Source organism: Anas platyrhynchos, chromosome 2 (assembly GCF_047663525.1).
Source record: "Anas platyrhynchos isolate ZD024472 breed Pekin duck chromosome 2, IASCAAS_PekinDuck_T2T, whole genome shotgun sequence".
Taxonomy (NCBI): domain Eukaryota; kingdom Metazoa; phylum Chordata; class Aves; order Anseriformes; family Anatidae; genus Anas; species Anas platyrhynchos.
Window position 1 is genome coordinate 8091391 of NC_092588.1, and position 23392 is coordinate 8114782.

General features: G+C 38.2%; 2 protein-coding genes across 2 annotated transcripts in view; one reads left to right on the forward strand and one right to left on the reverse strand.

Moving 5' to 3' along the window:
* The window catches only part of TG (thyroglobulin), a 153479-nt gene that overhangs the window by 34925 nt on the left and 95162 nt on the right, over positions 1-23392 (reverse strand). The window lies entirely within an intron of this gene.
* SLA (Src like adaptor) lies at positions 522-21562 on the forward strand. Its single transcript, XM_005010564.6, has 8 exons — positions 522-739; positions 5985-6073; positions 11708-11807; positions 14811-14897; positions 16254-16357; positions 17046-17177; positions 18541-18673; positions 19618-21562. The coding sequence occupies exons 2-8, from the start codon at positions 6013-6015 to the stop codon at positions 19835-19837; spliced, it is 837 nt and encodes a 278-aa protein (XP_005010621.1). The 5' UTR covers positions 522-739; positions 5985-6012; the 3' UTR covers positions 19838-21562.

Sequence of the window (23392 nt, forward strand, 5' to 3'; positions counted from 1 at the left end):
CCACCTCAGACACTGAGATGAGAGAGGTCCTGGGGCTCCTGTTTCACTTTATACAACATTGATGTGAAAGTATGCTTCACATGGCTTTTAATCCATGTTCTGCCATTGCTGATATTGAGCTTCAATTACGTGCAGACAAGAGGTGTTTCAGGGTGTAGTGTAAAGAATAAAGCAAACCTTGGGTTCCCATTCAGGCTCAGTAAGAGTGAGAGACAAACTTTTTTGCCTCTTCCTGTCTGTCTGGGAAAAAAATAGTAATAATTAAAAAAAAAAATAGCAAAGCTACATAAAACAAAACCATTGGGAACTGAACATGACTGGATAAATAAACTTTGGAAAAGAGAAACAAGAAAGAAAAAATGCCTTTCTGTGTAAGTAAGGCAAAGCAGGTTATTTTGCTCATATATGTGTATATTTATATCTGATTAAACCAGTCCTGATGCAATATGCTGAAAACCTCCCTGTTTTCCTCAGCCCATGGCGTCTCGAGTAGTGACTTGCAACAGGAACCTCATCTGTTGCAAACACTTTGAGCCTTCCTTATTTCTCAGAGAGGAAGTATGTGGCCTGTTTGGCAAATGCTGCTCTACATGACAGCGTGAACTTCACAACACACTCATTCGCCCGGCTGCTCCTCGCCTTGATCAGCTAAACCTTGCTGGCAGCGTGAGAGCAGTATTATGACTACGGCTTTTTTGAGAAATACTGCAACCTGGAATATCATGCCCAGCATTTAAAGGTAATCATTCCTCTGATACATTTTAGATTATCTGTATATAGGACCAAATCTTCCAATGTTTATTTATGTAGAAGAGAGCTTTATTTCCTTAATAATGACAGCATTCAGACCATGGATTTCAAGTACCATCTAAGGTAGAAATAGAAAAGCCTGCCTTGATCCTTTTCACAAGGACTGGCACTAAGCATAGAAGGCAAAAGAAGTATTTCTGCTGAAAGCTGGCATTAAGAGACATGCATAGGACCTTCTTCTGAAGCAAACTGCAGCTCTCTGTAACACAAAACGTGAGAAATGTCTCAGACGGATTAATGGGCTTTTAATTCAAAGTGTTAAAAGTTTGCATAATGTGGCATTTGTGTTGTTTCACAGTACTCAGATTTTGCATGTGTCTGTGAATTACCTTGACTGCAACATTACCTTGCTCTTTCTAAGTGCAAAGATACAAGTGTCTCAAAGCTGAAAGGATGCTCATTTTGATTAATGACAAATTAAGGGAAATTCACCAAAAAGATACAATTTATTAAATCAAAACTGATTTTTTCCCCAAAATAAGAAATGACAGGCTGTTGGTGTTTACATTTTCAAGCTAAATGGGATTCAGATTTTACCTGTGAACATTACTAAGAACTAAATTTTAAGACCTTGAAGGTATAGATGTCAATGTCAGGTAGCAAAAATAAAATCAGGTATAACATCTCAGGAATGATAAATTTCCTCATTTTACTGGTCTGCAGTATTCTTTGTAGAATGTCTTTACTCGAGTGCTTATTTTGTCTTTTTATTTCTCATTATTTATGTTTCTTCAATATTTACTAATTTTAAGTCATTTGAAATAAAACTTTGACAAAGTTCTTATAAAGCAATGGAATTTCCTCTATGCCATGATATGTAAGTACTCCAGAATGACATTTTCTCAGAGAACAGATTCTGTGAGAGGAAATTATTGTTAGTGTGGTGCTTGCAGGAACGGAAGGTGTAAATTGTGCCACAGGTTTTGAGACACATGGTTTAGGTCAATGAGATTCCAGTCTTGAAAGGTGATGGGATCATATTTGCCGATAGCTCTGCCCCTGACAAATAGGACACAAAGCAGGATTGGGGCTGTAGATGTTTCCTCACCTTCCTTTTTTTTTTTTTTTTTTTTTTGGTAGCAAAAATAAAGTAGTAAAGATGACTAAATCCCAGTAGTTGTGGGTTTGCAAACAGTTATGGCAGCAGCAACCTGATTCCCTTAAATGTCATATGTGCAAATGGAAAGGGCCAAAGCTGGGGAGATTGCAAATGTGGCCTCAATGGTTAAAATCAAGTTTCCACACAAGCCTGAGGAGGTGGCCTGTAAACGGGCAAAGCTACCCTTACACCTATAGGTAGAACTGGGCTTGGTGTGCAGCCCAGCTGCTGCACTCCTCTGTACAACACCTGGGGTTTCTAAGACAAGATATCTATTACCTCACCTTAGTTCTTCCCAAATAGCCATCAGTGAACAGTTTTCTCAGGGTCTGGAGTAATTATCTGCTTGTACAACAGAGGATGCAACCTCTAATTGTATGCCAAACCCTGCGAACCCAGCAGATGTAAGTGAGACGCAGTCCCTGGAATAAACTCTCCATTTCAAAAGAATATCATCTATAAAACTGTCATTGTTCTTCTATTTACTGAAATGATTAAAAATGGGCTCAACCGCAAGATGCTTTACAGTTTCCTGTAAGTCTATTTTTGCAGAGTATCTCAAAATTTGATAAAGCCACCATACAGTTTATCGTATAACGATATAATGAATTTGGATTGTGTTGTCAATACCCACCACAAGCACAAGATACTTAAATGATCAAGATCTATCATGTACTTAACAGTCACGTGCAGTGTTGCTTTAGAAATACTTTGGACACTAATTCATACACTGTTACCCTAAAAACAGTGATATGAAATTGTCAGCGGGCAAGTACAACAAGCTTCTCGTCTGCCCCCCTTCAAACAAAACTTCACATTTCTTCCATTTCAATTCCACTTCCTAATATCTCAGAGTTAAGCCACACCTCAGGACATTCATTCCACCACCTTTGACTGGACTTTTATAAAAATTTAAAAATAAGCACTTTTACTCTGCCCAAATGCGTAATGACAAGTGTCCTTGATGGGAAAACCAAGTCGGACATGTCATTTTCCTTTTAATCTCTGGATTAGCAAATCAACAGCAGCAGTCACAGTTTTCTATTTGTCTTTCCTTTTTTTTTTTTTTTTTTAATTGAATACTTCTGCCTCGAGTCTAGAGAACATCTTAAAGCCTCTGCCACCTTCAAGATTTAATGCTGCCACCAATGGTAATTAGTGAGAGTGAAACTTGGCATGGAAAATGTTGTGAGGCAGAGCAAACTGTCTGTCACGCTAGTGACATCACAGTCCAAAATGCCATTGCTCTTCACTATTACTGTAAGCAACTTACAACATTTTTGTTTTCCATAAGTCAGATTCTTCCATCTCTAATGTAACAGCACTGAGCTGCGTGCTCCTTCATCTTGTTGACTTCAGAGGTCCTTTGAGGGGAGCAAGGTCATATAAAGCAACGATTTGTACAACAGAACTGAGCAGCTTAGTTTTGGATGTACTCTTCAAAAATACAAAGTAAGCACAAGGTTTTGTCCTGGACTTCTAGTCCTTCTGGTCTAGACAGCAAGCAGTTTAATTCCCAGCAGCATATCAGCAAACCTTCAAAAGCTTATCAGGTATTTTTAAAGCAACATTTAGAGTACAGACACTTAAATACCACCTAGGAAATGAAGGTGCCTTGCTCAAATGTGCCGTGCTTTTAGAAAGTCGGTAAGTACAAGGTAAAATTTTCAGAATTCTTTCCATCATGTACAAATGCTCCATCTCACTTTCCAACATGACTCAGGCACCCTTGAAAATGGTATCCACTGGATCTTAAGAGCATGAATAAAGCTTTTAAAAGCAGTCTGTCACAAGCCTGATCACTAATAGGATGTCTTGTTCTTCTGGCCCTCAAATACCAAGAAATCAGAATAAATGGGCACACAGAGGTAGGATTGCATTATTTTTATTTGTGTGTAGTTTTGTGACACAAAATGTAAGTGCTATTCTCATCTAGATAACAGTTGCATGTGTTAAAATTCTAATCAGGCGTAAGATATCCATGCGGCCATGCTTGGCACCTATCTGGAATTGCACAAGCCTTTAGTAACCGTGGCTTTGCGTCAGCTTAGCTAGAGCTGAACTGCCCTTTTAAGTACTGCAAAAATATGGTTACTACAGCACAGATCTCAGTGAAGGTTATCTGTCCAGGTATTTATTCCAGTTTTCTGGCTGAGCTTTTCATCCCTGCTGAGCTCTCTATTGTTGTGCCCAGGAAATTTTGCTGGCTAATTTGAAGATGCGTCATGAATGTCTATAAAACCATTCTATGATTATATCTGTAGCTACCGTATTGGCTACACTATTTCTGTCTGTACATGTTATTTTTAATGGTATATAACCGAGGAAAACATTGAAGAAATTAAAATTAATTCTTGTGAAAAAAGTATTCAGAGTTAGTTTGGGAAATTATAAGCCTGCAGGTAGACAGTGGCTACCAAAATGAATTCTCGGGTTAGTTTTCAAAACTCAGGTGTGTTTAAACGGAGAATAATTTAGTGTTTTATACCAAGGGAAGCCATTTATTATTTATCTAAATAGTTTATTTAAGGTCACTCTTGTAATATTATTCTAGATTTCCTATATCAAGCAACGGAAGAGGTTTTTATTCTTGTGAAAACAAATTTCAGGCATTTTTCAGAAAGACACTTGTACAGCTTTATCCTACAGATGTGTCACAAACTACTACCTGAATGCATACAGTGAAAAGGAGAATGAGCCCTTTGGTCAGCGAAATAGAGACTTTTAGTAAAGAAACTTTGGGAACAGAACTAAAAAGCTTGAAAACTGTATGAGGCAGAGTCAAACTGTGCGCTACCATCTGTTTTAGCACAGATCTACTTGAATTTGATAAGAGGCAAATTATTTTTTCTTTAGAAGAGTATTTTATTCTGTAGGGCATCTCCCTAAATTCTCACTAATATATGAAATATGTATTGTACTAAGGAATATACTCAGTTTTGCCAATCTTATTCCAAAAGACAATTAGTGATAAAGCATCACTGTTTTCAGCAGTACAGCTTCTCAAGCTAGACACCACTCTAACACCGCCAGGCTCTCGCCTATCATAAGTAAAGAAGAACATCCCAAAGACAGCAATCATCTTTGAAACATCTATGCTTAAAGAGACAGAAAGATAGAGATTACACCTGAGTTTAGTAGAAATGCACAGGATGCTGCCAGATCTCCTGTTATCATTTTCATGGGGCAAATAAAATAATCTTTAAAAAATCATTAGTTATTAGCTAGTGGTGTTGACTTTTTTGTTTTAAATTAAAATTTCAAATAGATACAGCTTATTTGCCTCTGCAAATATTCAATAGCATATGACAGCTTCCAATCCAAAGGCTACTTCTGCCTGTTCATGGACAATTAGGTTCATGGAGAATTAGGACAGGCAGAGGAGAATGAACTCTCCCTGGCAATATTTAATTTCATGACTGTCTGATGCTGCATTTCTTGTACATCCACCCTTTCCTTTGCAAGACACAATTCTGAAGAATTTGCACCACTCGATTGATGCAGGAGCGTTTTGAGATCAAACACTTTGAGGCAATGTGTTACTTTTAAGAAGGAAAAAAAAAAAAAAAAAGGAAAAACAGAGGGTGGGGGGAACATTGCCCACATTTGCTGAGATCTCAACTGCATCAGAAGAAAACCACTGAGCAACATTCTTACTGCTCGGCAATAAGGCAACACAGTACCCAGGGCTGAAAAACAGATACATCAATCTAATTAATTTCTTTGTACCTTAAGAGCTCCAAATGTTGTAAAGAACATTTTGTATCTAAAGTGACTGTACAGGCATGGCTTTGCTGTGACTTCCTATTGTGCTGAGGTACTGGTAATGGAAACTTTTACTACGCTGCGTTCTTCTGAGCAACTTCCCTAGCTGTGGTTTTCTGCTATTCCCCTGATAAAAGCACCAAAGTGGTGAGAGTTTAGCAAATATGTAAAACTCTCGCAAGAACTTGACAAAAGAGTTCTCAAAAACAAAACCATATAACATCGGAGACACCAAAACTGGGTCATTTCTTATGTGTTGGCACAGCAGGTGTTATTCTGAAGTTTAATTTCAATGTCTCCTTTGATTTAGTTCTGAAGAGCTTTGACAGAAGTGCACAATGGGAAATACTATGAAAATGACGAGAGCCTCTGCAGAAACAAATGTGGCGAGCCAAACAGGTAAGCACTTATTTAATTTCTTTCAAGAGAAAAAGATGTTCAAAATATATGGTACATTCATCTGTATGTCTTCCTTCATCTGCCTGACATAGAAAAAAAACAAGGGCATGACTTTGCTGTGGGAGAAGGAGGGCATCCTGTAGACAGTGTTTGTTTTTACAAATATTCCAGCGTGTTTTCTAAACACTTTAAGTAAAAAAATAAAATACTTTAAAACTATTATTTGCTGGTGCACCTTGAAAGATGCTCCTTCTGATTCAGAAAAAAAAAATGACATGCTTCGGAAACAAGAAGCACTGTATTTTGACAAACTTCCGTGTGATATTTTATACAGTTTTTCTTGAATTTTGGTTTTGCTTTTTTTTTTTTTTTTCTTAAGCTTAAAAGTCTTAATAATGTCATACTTGCACTGAACCTGAAATCCACTGTTAGACAGTTGTATTAAAATTAGCGTGCAACCAACTTTCCATGTCACTAGGTTTAAAAATAAAGGTTAAGGGAAATTATGCATTTTACAGGCCAAGCTTGCAAAGGGGCATCGAATACACTTGCCCCATGCATCCACACATGAAAAATATCATGCTGTACAGAATCCTGTGGGCTGGCAGAGATCATGTGTCTGAGTAGGAAAGCAAGAGAGTTTCATTGATCTTTTACTCCCAAACAGCGAGTAGGTGGAGAGTAAGCACAGCCTAAGATATCATACCTCAATTTGCCAGAGAGGTGGTAAAAGAGCTGCAATAAATCATTCCCGAGAGACGTGGAAGAGAACACAGTTTTTTCTTTTTTTTTTTTTTGTCTTTTTTTTTGTGTCTTTTATTTTTTTTTTTTAAAGGGTCAGGAGGAAGGTGTTAATCAAAATCTGTGGGTTCTCCATTAGGATGCTCCAGCTGTGCTTCCTGGTTTTGTAAGGATAGAGAATCAGGCTGGTTTCATCACTGCTTGAAGGAAATCCATCCCTGCTTATAGCATGGCCAAGATCTAGCTGACACAGGCAGCTGTATAGCCCTGGGTGCTAATAAAGCATAGACCAAACACCGATAATGACATATAACATGAACTGCCCATTAACTATTTATGTAGAGAACCTACGCTGATGTTCCTAACAACTGCCATCACAAATACCACAACCATCAAAACAGAGATATACATCCACTCAGAGCAGGACCTTGTAAGGGTATGAGGGCTTATTGCCATGGCCAAGATCTGAAGTTTGTTTTTTCCGTACCTGGTGCAAGTCATGATATAGCAGGACTAACGCCAACTGCTTCCCTTCCAATTACATAAATAAAACCTGTCTCTAAAAGGTAACTCAGTAAATGTTGGTAGCACAGTGATCTCATTGGGAAGTTACCAATACAGGAATTAAGAGCTCGATCTACTTGTGCTCTCCTACATGTCTGGCACTTGTAGAGAGTTGCTTTGTCAGATCTCACCCAACCTTCAGCTCTCCAGTATTAGTAACACCTGCTAAGGACACAGGGAGGTCTCAGACACTCTCACCCAGCTGAAATTGCACTGGATACTTACGTTTAATTAACCAAAGCCAGCTGCAAATGTCTGCAAAGGTCTTGTGATCTCTTAGTCTAGATCAGGCCAGTATCTTTCATAAGGGTTTAAATGTTGTAATTGAAGTCAGGCATAGAAGCATCAGTACTGTCATCCAAATCCAATGGAAACAGGTTTTTGAAACATAACACAGTACTAAAAGCATCTATTGTGGTTAATCAAATGATTTTGTATTTATTTGTCTCCCTGAGCAGATCAAACTACAAATCATATTGCCAAACACTGTTTCCCTTCAAAACCAGCCACCTTTTACTTTAAGAGAGGTAGAGGATCCAATTCACAGACTTACAACAGCAGCCCAAGCAGTTATTGGGAAAAGCAGGCTCATTTCAATAGAATGGAGGGGAAATAAAATAGAGGGGAAAATAAAAGAAATAATACAACACAAAGGAAGAGAATAGCAGATAATTGGAATTGACCCACAGTGTTAATGTACTTGTCAGACCCCTGCAAGTCCCTTGTGTGGTCTGAGAGCTGCACTAAAGGCATAACCTTGTGCTTTTCTCACCTCCACCACATCATTCTTGGTCATGGAAAAAAGAAAAAATGCATAACATGCTTTTCCTCAGGAGGTATCTGGACTCCAAATACGACTGCAATGCATCTGAAAGCACACTGTGTGGGCATCCCTGACATAACTGAGGTACAGACACCAGGGTAGTTGCAGCAGCAAGGCGTCATCAGGGGTTGTGTGCTCACCCCCTCATTTTTCCTCCCTTGGGACCCTGAATCAGGGGTCAATCCTTTTCTCAGCTGCATACGGCTGCACCTGCATAACTCTCAGTTCCTGAGCTGGCTGGTTTTGAACTAATTTTGGTACACGCCAATGCTACCCTGCAGCCACACCTTGTGGTTACTGCAGCACAGGCAACCACCCAGACACACATGAGTGCCCTCTTTTACCCTCTCTGGGATTCGCCATGCCATAAATCACAGCATTCACGCTGTGGGGCTACGCAGGGACCTGGGTTTGGATGCCATCCCGGTGCTCTCCCCTCCTCTCTAAAAGCGATTTGTAGCCCACTCACAGCTGGCCTCTGAATGTGTAATTTGGGGCATGCAGTATTCAGTCTCACACCTTTGCAAGACATCTACTACTTGCAGGTATCTAAAACTACTGTGTATTTCATATTCATCTTTTACTGCTCAAAAAAGAAAGGAAAAAAAAAAAAAAGAAAAAGAAAACTGATTCAGTTGAAATGATGGTATTTCAGTCTTTCCCTTCTAACTTTTATGCTGTTCCATTTTACCTGTAACATACACACTCAAAGTAGGGAGGAGAGGTTGTGTTAGAAAAAAACTCGGTCAATTCTTTTTTCCTTTGCAAGTTGAAAGTGTGGGGAGTTCATCAGACCAAAACTATCAGAAATTTAGATGTGGAGAAAGAGGGTAATTTGTCTAGTCCTTGCTTCGAGGCTTTTGTCTTTGAAAGAAGCTTGTATGAGTTTTGTGAAACATTGATGAGTGCAGTGGGGTATTTCACATGACCAAAAAACCCAGTGAGGTTTGATTTAAATACCAATTAAAATGAGGGCTTGTTTGTTGATTGGAAGACTTGAAAGGGTTTGGTTAGTACGTTTCCTCTAATATAAGTACACGCATTTTAAGAGGCAAGATTTGTATGGATGCTGCAGCCAACACTATGATTAATTCCTTCCTTTTCAGAACTACAAATTAACATGCAAAATTGAAACAAAAACAGACATAAAGATGAAAGTGTAAGCAAAATCGTGCGGATCTTCCTAGGGTAGAGAAAAAGTCATGTACCCCCCAGTGCATAATGAAATGCAAACCACCACATACACAAGGCAGAAAAAGTACTTGTTTTCCACACTTTCAGTATGGAAACAAAACATTTATAAATAAATAGCTTAAGTTTTGTTTCTTCGTTAAAAAAAAAAAAAAATCTAAATGCATTTTCATTAAGCTAAAAAACTAACATTGAATTGTACTACTCTCTAACAAACTGCAATGATAAATTAGATGATGGCACTTTATCCTCACTCTGCAGGTCTTAAAATGTACTTTCTGGCCTTTATGTCTTGTAGTTCTGGGAAAACAGATCACTATCTTGAAAAACATTCAGCACTACTACTGAGGTACCATAAGCCTCAGGTATTACAGTGCAGTTTCATAGACAGAAGATGTATAAGTGTTAGTGCATAACAGGAAAGCAATTAAAGACATATTTAGCATAGGATTTCTTCAAGATAGATGAACTAATTACAAACTGAGTTACAGTAGACTAAGCACATCAGCTAGCTGATTAATGTAAAGGTACTGGACTAGTTCTCTTTAATTCAGTGATGCTAATCAACTAAGAAAAACATGGTAATACTAATACAAAACACACTGACAAACTAATCCATGTCTACTCTAGACTCTACGCATCCATCTATCCATAAGGATGCTTGCTAACTGTATCATGAGACTACTTCCATGGACAACAGCCATCAAGACTAAACGTGCTTACAGTCATTTGGAATATGTATTAAATCATCTACTACATTGTATAACACTGGTTCCTACTTCATAACAATGAAAAACTACTCAAAATGAACTGAGAATATATTACTTTTTAGTACTTTTAAACCACAGATGTAGAATATTTGCCTTATCATATATTCTCACTATCACTACTGTAAGGATAGCTGGAAGTGTTAAAATTCTCATTTTGAAAATGTTCTCTGACTGTTTCCCTCAGCCTTTCATTATTATCATTATGAGTTACTTGTAAGGTCCTAGATGCTGGAAACACAGAGCCAGTCTCAGACTTAGTTCTAGATGTTTTTCCTCGATTTCACTTAAAAAAACAAACAAACAAACAAACAAAAAAACCTGACTTCCTTAAAAAAGGCAAGTTAATGAAATAGCTAAATTAAATGAGTAAATTAACAAGATAAAACGCATATCTATATCCCTAAGAAATTTCTTTATCTGCTCCCTTTAATTCATTCCTATTTTTGCACATGTTGAACTGCTCAGAGTGGGCAAAGACAGAGAGCTGTCCACCTCTGCAAATATACTGTTAGATGGTATTACTAAGGCATGGGAAGCTGATCCTGCTTGTGTCAGAAGGAAAGTTTTGTCTCCCCACATGGTGGTAGAAGGATGTATTTATTGCTCACCTCCAGCAATAAAAGTAGGCAGTACATTACACGAACCCTCTTGCCAGGACGGCCAAAAGCTCAAAACGCACAGCATCATACATTTCTGAATCTCCCACCCATCAGCCTTTCCTGGGTACCACAGGCTCCTGCTGGATGAGGAGCTCTTAAACATTTGATAGTCCAAGCTGTGTCCATTGCCCGAAGTACACTCCTCATCTCTTGGGATCCCAAGGGACTCGGTTCATGTCCTGTACAGTGTAGTGTGGCCCAGAGTCATCCCAAATGATGTAAAAGGCCTTATTATCTCTTTACTGCCCTCAGTTCTGCAAATTGCAGTTATACAATGATTAATTATATATTTTGTCTCTCATTAGTGGAAATGAGCATCAAGCAGTACCTCTAGAACAGTTTCCATACAAGGGGGGAGAATAAAGATCTGTCTGTTCATTAAACTGATGGCAAATGGGCAATAATAGCCATGCTCTCATTGACCTTAATCTGAAATAATTTCATACCTTCCAAAACTACCAGCAATGAACTGAAAAATTCAACATATATCTTTTCCTTAAAGGAAAGCATGGTTCAAAATTGTAGCTGGAGGCGTTTAGAGACAGGGACATTAATCAAACTAGGTTTCTTCCTGATACTATAAATACTTCCTCATTTTGATAGTTTCAAACTAAGTATGTCCTTTAAATATGGTAATTACTAGAAAAAGTGGTCTAAAATTATTTAGTTATAATTAGCCAAATGCCCTTTTTAAATTTCTAATATCTTTATATTCTTCTCCAAAGTTATAGGCTCATCTTTAGCTCTCTATGTTTACCAAGTGACATTTTAGTGAGATTTTTTCCCATATTACTTTCTATAAAATACAGCATAGACAATGAAAAATCTATTTCTGTTTCAGAACATTATCATCTTTGTAAGTGACATTTTCACCCTTCTTTAACAGGTCAGGAGAGTGATTTCCTTGCCGTCCTCTATGACTATCCCTCAGCAGACATAAGCCAACCTATATTTCATGTAGGAGAGAAACTGCGTGTGCTATCAGAGTAAGTTGATCCATTTTTTCAAATTAGGTTTTATTACAATTGATGCAAAGCTATGTTTTATGTAGCTTCTGGATACAGTTCAGCAAAACAGAGTTCAAACTCTGCAACAAAGGATGCTTAGCCATAGAGTAAATTTTCCTAGAGTCTAAAGATTTGGGATTTTAAATTTTTCTTAGATACTTGGATTCTTCTGAAATGTCTTCTCAAGCTGGATTCCTTAAAATAGGAATCAAAGCAGAATTCTGCTTTGATAAATGATTTTGAGCAAATAACCTCACATTAGTGGGAAACAGATTAAGAAAAAATAATTTGAATCAGGTAGAAAAGGAAAATGGTTCTGAGTTTCTTCACTTCAGGCCTCTCTGTCTTACCCTTTTCAATCTAATAGTTTCTTCATGATTAGGACCTTGAATTTTGCTTTACATTTGAGACACCTCTAATAAAATAAAATCAAATATATATTTTTAAATTCAATCTGCATTTTCTTAATGGGAATAAAAAAAATAAATGTTTTCCCAGCTGGTTCTGCTAAAAAAAACAATAATCCCAAAAGGAAGTAGGCTTAAGAACACTAGCTTAGACTGACCTTATGTACAGTATAAATACTGCCACACACAAGAATAAGCACACCTTCTAAAACAGAAGACAGTGGCCTTGATATTCTTTTATGCATAATTTGTATAAGCACACAGTGACCTCCTAGGAGTCACTCAGCCCCATGGCCCCTGTTTTTACAGCTTAAAAAGAAATGAGAGATTTCATTTTTGCAGCTGGCAAAGCAGATGGATTCAATGGGAGACCAAAGGCATTCATAGCAGAGATACCCTCTGAGGATTTCTAAATTAATGGCAAAAGTCTCTGGGGAAGTCAGAACATCAAAAGGCTGGAGGACAGAAGTACTTAAGAGAAATATCACAGATGCCTCATGAATTCTCAGTCTTCTCCAGACCACTGTGACCTCCTATGGCCTTTGTCAGCAACAAGACACAGAGCTATATGGACTCAGAGTGCCTGAATTTATGTTCTGCTGACATGCTGCTTTTCCTAAACCTGGAGATCACAAGATCTCGCAATACCACCAGAAGATTTTATTTTGCTGATGAGAGCTTCCCTAAATCTGGGGTGTTCTGTTCCAGTAATTTCTAGCCAATTAAACCTTGCTTATGCTTGTGTAACATTTAAGACATGGTACAATTGCCTTACCTTGGAAATCCCAGCTTAAAGCCTCACTCCTGACTTTCATCAGCTGTGGCCCCTCATAACACCACAGAACTACATCTACCCATGTCGTTGTGAATGATACATGCTGCATATCATGCGCATACATGTGGTGTATAGTATGACCTGCTGGACATACAGCTTCTAAAAGAACTAGGCTTTTGCAGCTGCAGTTTTTATCATGTTTGTCTGTGGTGCAGCTATCAAGAACTTCTGGTAGTGAACAAAGACCAAAGTAAGCCTGGATGGGAGTTTTCCTGATTTTGACCAGCTTGTGCACAGAAGAAAAGATGCTTCAATGCTCAATGCAAAGCACAGTATCCTATTCAAGGGCCTGTTCTGCCCAGCTGGTGTATGCACCAGTGTTAACGGGAACTATTTGCATACAGGCTCTTGCTGTACGTAAGCTGTGGTGTAATTTTTCTCCCAAGTCATTCAAAGAAGCAAAATACAGTGGAAGAGAAGAGCACCATGTCAATACCAGATGTACAACTGGATTTAGCTTGCACTAGTTGGACCTGCTGTTTGATGGACCAGCTCCAGTGATGTGCCCCAATCTACATAATTTCTGGGGCTTCTTCCCCAGAAGCCACTCTGGGACTTTTAATAATCACAAGGATTTTAGAGCATTAGTAGTATTAGAATTTGTAAGAAGGTAGATGCTGAGTATCTCAGATTTTTTGTTCTTCCAGTTCTTGTTTCTGGCTGGGAGAGTTGTGGGGAAAAAAATGGGGGGTATGGGGGGGGAGGGAGGGAGAGCGGAAGAAGGGGGCAAACAAAATGACATAAACTTCTTATGGGTTATTTCAAGTCAGCTAGAAAGCTGCAAACAAAACTTGCATGGCCTGAAATTTCCAGCTCAGTCTTCTCCTTTTCCCTCAGCACATACATTCTTGACCACAGAGCCAGCCACTATAAGCCAGGAAGTATAATTTAAGTGTTTCCAACTCAGCTGCCTTGACCTAATCTAACCAAGCATTGGGTCTGTTGTGTAGGAATTATTTGGGAGCATTAACTGCCACAAAATGAGTATTTAAACACTACTATTTGAATTCAAACCCTTAAAGAAAAAGGTGGAGAAAAAGCCACCAGTTATTGTAGTTGATCATTGCCATAACACCCTTTCACTAGTCACTAGAGCGCTGCAACATCCCTGTGAAAATTCTTGTTACCCTGCCCTCCCAAGGGACTCAAAAGCGAAAGCCAGTACTCAATTCAGCAAGAGCCTAAGATAGATCAATGAAAAAGATATGCCTGGTCACCTACTTTCAGCTATGAGGTCTTTTTTATTGGAGCTTGGTCAGCAACTGAATTAAAAGGGAAAGAAACTCATGAAGTAGTTACATTAGATTAAAAACCTGTTTGCAGGCAGAGTTCATTTGCTGATAATACAGGGGAATTACAGGGTTGCCTAGACACAGCATACTCAGCCACCATCTGAATGATTTGGATACCAAAGAAGTCTAGCTGTGGGAAGACAGAGCACAGCATGGCTTAACCACTGAGTATTTACCCTTCTTCTTTTAACTACAGAAAAAATATTTTATTACTTATGCAATTGAAATAGAACAAAAGCAGCTTATTTCTGTGTCCAAATTTAATCCTAATGTAGGATTAGAAGTGGAACTACTCTAAGTGAAAGAAACTCAGGTCCATTTCTGAATATGCAGATTCAAAAACACAGACAAAAGTCTACAGCCTAGGCTGTAGGTCTTAACTCATTTCTAAAATGAGGACAAGCTCTGAAAAACATCTGAAAATATCTATTCTCTTGCTTTCACACAGTGAAGGAGGTTGGTGGAGAGTCCATTCCCTTACAACAGGTCGAGAAAACTATATTCCAGGAAAATATGTAGCAAAGGTTTATCACGGGTAAGTAAATGCATTTCCTTTAGCCTTCCAACACTACTTTTGTACATATACCACACTGATTAGTGCTATTTGGTGTCATAATAAAAACAACACCAAGAATGAGTAGGCTGAAATTTTATTTGATAGCCTAATATAATTACCCACATCTCAATTCCCTTGAAAACTGATAACAAAGTAATATATAAGTTTAGAATATATGAAAATGAAAATCCTCGTTTTGAATAACTGGAAAAATCAAAAAGACCTCTGATGTCATACAAGATACTCAAAATACTTCTGCTGTGTGGACTGGTCTTTAATTTTAAGGCCATGGATAAAGAAATTCTGTTTACAAAGAACCTTTAATATTGACAAAAAGTATATTTCTAAGCCACAAATGCTTGTTAAAAAAAAAAAAAAAAAAGACCAATAATCTTTCAATCTTTCAAGAACATAAACTCTCACACAGGAAGAGCTAGGACTCGTTCAAAGGTTTCATGTTGCCCTAGACACCAGTCCGGAAGAAAAACATTAAAGCATACACTTAAAGCTTTTCTGGAAAAAGGTTTTAATAGCTGTTTAATTTTAAGCATATGAACTGTGAACTTCACTGGAATTTATACATGTGTTTAATTTTTAATATATTCTATATCCTGTTGGAATAGAGATGCTTTCCAAATTTTGGGGCACAGATATGGTTGTGGAAAAATACTGTCTGTTGTTTTCCCAAGACCAGATCAAACAAAACAAAGGAACTATTTTATTTTAAAGTACTAGTAACTCCTACACCAGCATGGCAAGCTCAGCTACATCATTACTCACTAGCTGTGGCAAAACACAGTGGTGCACTAAGTTATGAAGTAAAATCAGTAGGACTAATGCCACTTCCCTTTATCCAGAAATCCAATTAATTTAGAAGATTAGACTGTACCCTAAAATAATTTTATTTTATTTGCGGTATATAAATATATAAAATACAATTAAAACAATACAATAGAAGTTGCTTAAATGAAAGAGGGGGATTGAACTCAAGTATCTGTAATGCCACAGATATGCCATCAACATACCACATGGATATGTCCCTACCAATCTAGATAAAGGCATCTTGAAAAATTTCCTTTCCCCTAGTAAGTCTAAACCTTATTCGTTCTCGTCATAGTCTCACAAAAGTTATTCAAACTCAGTACATGAAAAAGGAGAGCAAGATTTTCTCCATAAACTGAGGAAATATGCCTGGACATAGTTGAGAGAAAACTACAGAAAGCACAGTGTTATTTTTGCAGTCACTTTCCTGGCTAATGCTGCACTTTCATGGCCACATGCTGCTCTGCTTCACTTGTGCCCAAATTTCAGAACTTGTGTTTTCCTGCTTCACAGCTGGTTATTTGAAGGGCTGGGAAGAGAAAAAGCAGAGGAACTTCTACAGCTTCCCAACACCAAGGTTGGCTCCTTCATGATCAGAGAGAGTGAAACTAGGAAAGGTGAGAAATATTTTTCCCCTTGATCTCAGGCATTAACAGTTTTATAACCTTTAATTCTCTCCCTATCCTGCTCCATGTGGATCACCTCAGATCCTTAAAAATGTATGTAATAGGAAGGCAAAGGCACTCAGTGCAGCATGCCAATCTTTCACCAGTCACCTATGGCACAAACAGTGCCGTAAGCTGGGTTGATGGCCATGGAAAGTTCCACAGGCACCAGCACAAACAAGACACAGTTGTTTAAACATTGTTATTTACTTTGGTTGCATGCAAAGTTTATTAAGCAGTGGGACTTTTCAAATGGAGGAAAAGTCGTAGCTTTGCCTTGGTCTACAAAAAATTGGCTGAAGAAGCCATAAAATACACACAAAGCAGAGACTATGTAAACAGGTAGTTCTTTCACGCACATTTCAAAAATTATGTCTAATATTATCAGGGTTGCTTTCAATCCATTTTCCACCCAGGCTGTATTTGCTCTTATGATTGCCCCAGTCCAGGAGCAGGACCTTGCATTTGGCCTTGTTATATCTCACAACATTCAACTAGAATGGCCTCTCTGTTTTGTCAGATCTTTCTAGGTTCTTTTGGATCACTGTACCACATCTGAAAGATACATTGGTTATGCTCACCACTTGACATGCAGAATTAGGACCCTACTTTGTTGTAATCAGTTCTCGTGTTTTTCCAGGATTATATTCCCTGTCAGTGCGGCACAGGGAAGTGAAGCATTACAGGATCTTCCGCCTCCCAAACAACTGGTATTATATCTCTCCACGGCAAACCTTTCAGTGCCTTGAAGACCTTGTGAATCACTACTCAGGTAAAAACTACTGCAACTGCAGAACAAATATATTTTCCACTGGAAACTTGAAAACTATATATCAAAGGTCCAGAACATGAAGTTTTCTTTATGCCAAAGACTTGCAGCTACTACTATAGAAAAAGTTTAAATCTAGATGCAGCTGTCATTTATACCAATATCAGTCTAGTGGATGGCACCTGTTTTAATGATTGTTTTCTGGATTTATGGCATTCTAACCTGTGCCAGAGATATGTTGGCAAACAACACAATTAAGTGGCTGCAGTTACCGTACATTAAAATGAGAAAATTGTAAGATGAAAGAGGAAGAACTGCAATAAATTAGTTGTATAAAAGTTACAAGAGAACAATAGGTTCTGTTTTAATTAGTAATTTAAAAAGTGTAAAGCCACAATGTTTGCATGTTTCAGGGGTAAATGAAAAAGCATGTTGGCCAAAGAGTATGCTTATAAACTGGAAAGAAAAAAAAAAGGGGGGGGGGGGAACATACTCACTTGCAAAATGCACAAAAGGAAATTTCAAGTCCAGTGATATAAAGTGAGGAGTAAGAATTGAAACAGGATAATATTTTTCTATACATTTCAGTTACCTGACACCTTTCTCCATTTAGAAAGAAGCAAACGATCAAACCCTATGATTCTCAAAGAAAAACACTCAACAATTTACATTTTTAATTGAGTTATATCTTTAAGAGCTGACATAGTGAAATTCAGCTCTCCTCATTCCCTCACCATTAGCTGATGCAGCATCTCACCCTGAAATAAGGCTAAGAGGTCTAAAACATCAGCAGTTGCCATAACATTCTCTACTTGGGCAGAAGAACATAATGTAATGTTTCTAGTGGGACAAGGAGGAGAGAATAGAGAGATGAAATACAGATGAATGCAATCTGAATGTAACATGAACACACAAACTTTGATTCATTTCATAGCCATGTTCCAAAGTAAAGTAGGTACACATACAATCCAATCTCAGTGGTTGCATCTTGCATCTATTTTGTACTCTGTTTGCATGACTATGATGATGGAAAGCAAAAGCAGAACTCACAAAGTACTCAAGAAACTTGGTTTTAAGTCCCTGCTCTGTCATAAACTTCCTTCTAGATTTTTGGCCAGTCACTTAATCTTTCTGTGTTTCAGTTCCTCAGTCATGTGGGAAACAGATTCCTTGTTAAATTAAAAGGGAAAGGTATGAGGAAGAGAAGTTAAGGCTGTGTTATAGTGTCCTTCCTGAGAATACACATTTTATTGATTACTACTACTAGTGTCCAGAGGTGTTTACTTGAGCACACACCAGGGAAGTAAAACAACAAAGAGAACAATGAGCAAGGATTAACTTTATGTGTATTCATTTCCCCATTCAGAAGTTGCTGATGGCCTCTGCTGTGTCCTTACAACACCCTGTCTTACCCAGTGCACTAACAACAACAGCGTAATGAATCAAGTTCCTCCTGTGGTCATGCGGAATAAAAACTTCAACTGGAGAAGCATTCACAGGTACCACAATGAACACAGACTGCCATAAACAACAAAGTCTTTTTCCAGCCTTGTATGTACTAGCACTTACAACACAGGAGAAACAGCCGTTTGCTTCTCCTAAAACCAGTTTCAAATATTCAAAGTTGCTGGTAGCATATGAACCCATGAGATTTGGATGTCCAACTCTCTGATAATCTTAGTGCTCTAACTTTTGGAAGTACAGTTAACATTAAATAATTTCTCCTATCTGGACATTACTATGGCTGTATATGCAGTCCCACTGGGACTTCTATGTACTCTCCACTACAGGGGCAGGAGTTAGAGGCAGGCCATAATCCCTTGTCAGATCCACCACTAAAGGCATACAAGCCCCTGTAATCAGAATTTTTTTCTGCCTTGTTCACCTGGTGGCCATACACAAAGCAACAGAATTGTAATGAACGCATTGTCACATCTTTCCTGTTGCCTCTCATTTCACACACAGCCCAAATGAAGGTTCATGAGATTTTTTTTTATGTCTTGACTGCAACTAGAGAAAATAGGTCAGGTTTCAGAAGCTGGTGAAATAACCACTTTCAGAAACAAAAATACCTCTTCCTTCTGAAGTGTAAACTTCCATCCATTGCCCTTCATTCACAAAGCGTTTTCATTTGCATACAAATGCAGGATTTTTTTTTTGCAGTATTGAGGCCTTTTTTTCCTACAAATTAAGAAACTATATACATGTTATTTTCCTTGCCGATGCTCAAAAACATTCAGATGCTACTGTTGTACTGTTTCAGAAAATCACTGAGACAGAAATGTCGGGTGACTTATGAGCCGGGAAATTCTTATACAAAATTAACATTGTTTGGTTTAAAAATTTTTAGTATTAGACTAGTTAGTTAGTATTAGACTAGAATAGTTAGTATTAGACTCTGTTTAAGTAGCTAAAACAGTAATTAAACTTTATTCTTTTAAAGGCTGGAGATGACTGAAGATACTGAAAACACACTGGCATCAATAGATGATTCTTGTCTCAGCTACGGCCTGAGGGAAAGCATCGCTTCCTACCTCTCCTTGACAGGGGATGACAACTCTTCTTTTGTGAGTGCCAGAAAGAAGAAAGCCCAGTCTCTTATATACACGGGGAGCAAGCATAAGAGTGCCCTTCACTTGCCACCTACATACTACGAAGACTGAATCTAGAGGGGTAAATAAAAACTGAGGGATTAAAAACAAACAACAACCAGAGCACCCTGTGGTCTTGCAGTCCTTCAACAGCTGAGAGATACAAGTGCACCAGCTGATGATCAAACGCTGATTATGCTTCTGCATTTACTCTTCTGAACATTAACCAGAGACCTTCCTAAAGGCACCATCTTAGTCATGGCAAATGCTAGGAGTGTGCCCAGCGCACCTGAAATATGACCTTGTTCATAAGCAAGACAAACTGAGACAAACTCTAAGTCTGGAGTCAAGTGAGGCAGAGGACTCTTCAGTAACGGTGATGCCCACCACTGTACAATGATGACTGCATAGGAAAGGACTATCTACAGCTCAATACCTTAATTTAAGTCTTAGTCTGGTATTTTCCACGAGGCTAAACCATGTTTACAGAACCTGAGAGAAAGACCTTTTTCTTCTTCACATGTAATCGTTCATTACTAGTGATGTTGGGTTGGAAAGTCTCCAAGAAAATATCAAATAATGGGCATCCAAGGGACACTTCATTACATTGACTCGATACATAATTTTTACATATATGTGTATACATCTGTCATTTTTACCTTCTAGGAGAAAAATGAAAAGTTATTGAATCTCCAAGTGGCTTTTAATTCAACTGGTGGGAATGGCCTGCAGTGTCACCAAAAGGTCACAAAATGAAAAAAAGACTTAACTCACAGAGAAAAGCAGTTCCTGCTTAGCCCTGAGATGGGAGTACAGGCATATCCAAAAGCAGAATTTATCTGGTCATAGTCTAGCAAATATTTGTCAAAGAATAAAGTGGTTTTTGTTTGTTTAAGTGAAAAGTAAAAGTTCTTAATATCATACCTACCTGCAAGGGTAGGCTTGCAGAAGTGTGACCTTTGAAAAAAGAACAAGACTTTAACATGATCTCCTGAAGGCACCCCGTATTTATGTATAATATTTATATTAATATCAGATTTTTAAATAATTAAACTAAGTGAGCAAATCAGAAATACTGGATGTTAAATAGTTTTCTGAATTTCTTGTCTGAAGAGAGTTATGTGAAATAGTAATGACATTTCATCAAATTGCTTAAAGACTTCTTTAGGCAACTGGGTCGATTAAAATCTTATAGATTATAACTTTATATATATATATGTACCCTTTGTTAAATTAAAAAGAAGAACAATGCATGGCCCTTTGAACTTCATTTGTGATTGCTTTCTAAATCAAGTAGTCACTCACACCTGGGGGTATAAGATGCTACAATTTATATACCTGAGTGGAGATCTTTTCAATCCATTGCTCTGCTATACCATTTTGCACAAATCTGAGTTTAGAGACATAGCCAATTGGGTATGTGTGTATATATTTATATATATATTTCTTCTGTAAATATATTTCATCGCAAATGTGTGCTATACAGATCTTATAATAGATCATTTGCACTAGCAAGAGAGCAAGAGAAGTTCAGAGATCAAAACAGTTCACAGCCTATTTAAACGTTTTTCAGAATTTAAAGGATGAATGTAATTTGGCTGATAAACCTTGAACAAAAGGTTTGAACACAAAGCAAAATGAACTCAGGAACTCTAGATGTTTGTATAATCTCTTTACTATTACTGATTATTAATCTGTTATTGTGGCAAGTGTATTTTAACCAGTGAAATGTATATGGGGAGCATTACAGATTTCCAAGTCACAACTTGTATTTATTCATTAAAATAATATCTAGTAGTTACTTTGTCTTGCTTTTAGAAAATCAGAAACCTGGCAGAAAACTGTTACAATCTCCCAGTCTTGCAATGATACACCAACAAGATATCTTTGATAGAACACAACAGAAGAATCCAAGAGTCCATGTAACCAGACAGCACTTTGAAAACACTCAGTCTCTACTCTGTAGGAAGGGGATAAGATGTGTTCTGATGACAGGTACACAGACTCACAGAATGGTTAAGGTTGGAAAGGACATGAAAAGGTCATCTGGTCCAAGCCCCGGCTCAAACAGGGCCACCTGGTTGCCCAGAGCAGGTTGCCCAGCTCCACGTCCAGGTGGCTTCTGAATATCTCCAAGGAGAGAGACTCCACAACCTCTCTGGGCAACCTCTTCCAGTGCTCTGTCACCCTCACAGTAAAAAGAGTGCTTTCTGATGTTTAGACAGAACTTCTTGTGTTCTAGTTTGTGCCCGCTGCCTCTTGTCTTGTTACTGGGCACCACTGAAAAGAATCACAGAATCACAGAATTGTCTAGGTTGGAAGAGACCTCAAGATCATCGAGTCCAACCTCTGACCTAACACTAATAAGTCCTCCACTAAACCATATCACTAAGTTCAACATCTAAACATCTTTTAAAGACCTCAAGGGATGGTGGCTTCACTACTTCCCTGGGCAGCCCATTCCAATGCCTAACAACCCTCTCAGTAAAGTTCTTCCTAATATCCCACCTAAAACACCCCCGGCACAACTTTAGCCCATTCCCCCTCGTCCTGTCACCAGGCACATGGGAAAATAGATCAACCCCCACCTCACTACAGCCTCCTTTAATGTACTTATAGAGAGTGATAAGGTTGCCCCTGAGCCTTCTTTTCTCCAGGCTGAACAACCCCAGCTCCCTCAGCCACTCCTTGTAAGAGCCTGGCTCCATCTTCTTTGCACCACCCTTTCAAGTGTTCGTAGACATTGACAAGATCTCCCCTGAAGCTTCTCTTCTCTAAACTGAACAGTCCCAACCTTTCTTCATAGCAGAAATGATCTAGTCCCTTAATCATTTTTGTGGCCTTTCATTGAACTCTCTCCAGTAGACCATGTCCCTCAGGGACTGGGGAGCCCAGATGCAGACAGCACACCAACTAGATTAACTAGACTTTTCTGGCTAGAAATAAAGTAGATTAATTCTGTAATCCTTGGCGTAATAGTGTCTACATACAGCCTAGATATACATCTAGATACATGTCTAGCTGTATATTCACAAACTTAAGGGTCCCTTCCAACTCAGGATATTCTATGATTCTATGAATTTTTCCACATTTATGTGAGATTGTACCAGTGTGAGTTTTAGGATGAAAATGCATATTTTTGATTATTTTACAGGTACCTGTCCAGCAATACAGGACAGCATACATGTTTGAGTTAATCACATGCTCTAGGGTACACATGCACTCATGTAATAACTAAAACAGGATTTATGTGGCAGAGGGTACATGCACTTTGATTGCGTGATGACCATTTATACAATCACTGTGTACAGGAGAGACTGGTGTGTGGGGGGCAGCTGGCAGACAGCAAGCTGCAGATTACTGGTACAGTACACTTGGGTTACTTTCCTTTTCAGAGCATGGTTTGAGGTATTCTTGAGTAAAGTAGTAGAAAGAATGGACCTTAGCCAGATGAATTTTCCTAGCAGGTAAGCCAACTGAATACAAAAATGTAATTAAATATCAACAGAAGACATGCTAAAGATTTCTCCTTTACTCAATCTAGGAAGGACTAATGTCACCTAGTCTGATCCTGACATACTTCTAGCTTGTTTCTGAAAGCTTCCAGTCATGACATTGCAATTGCAG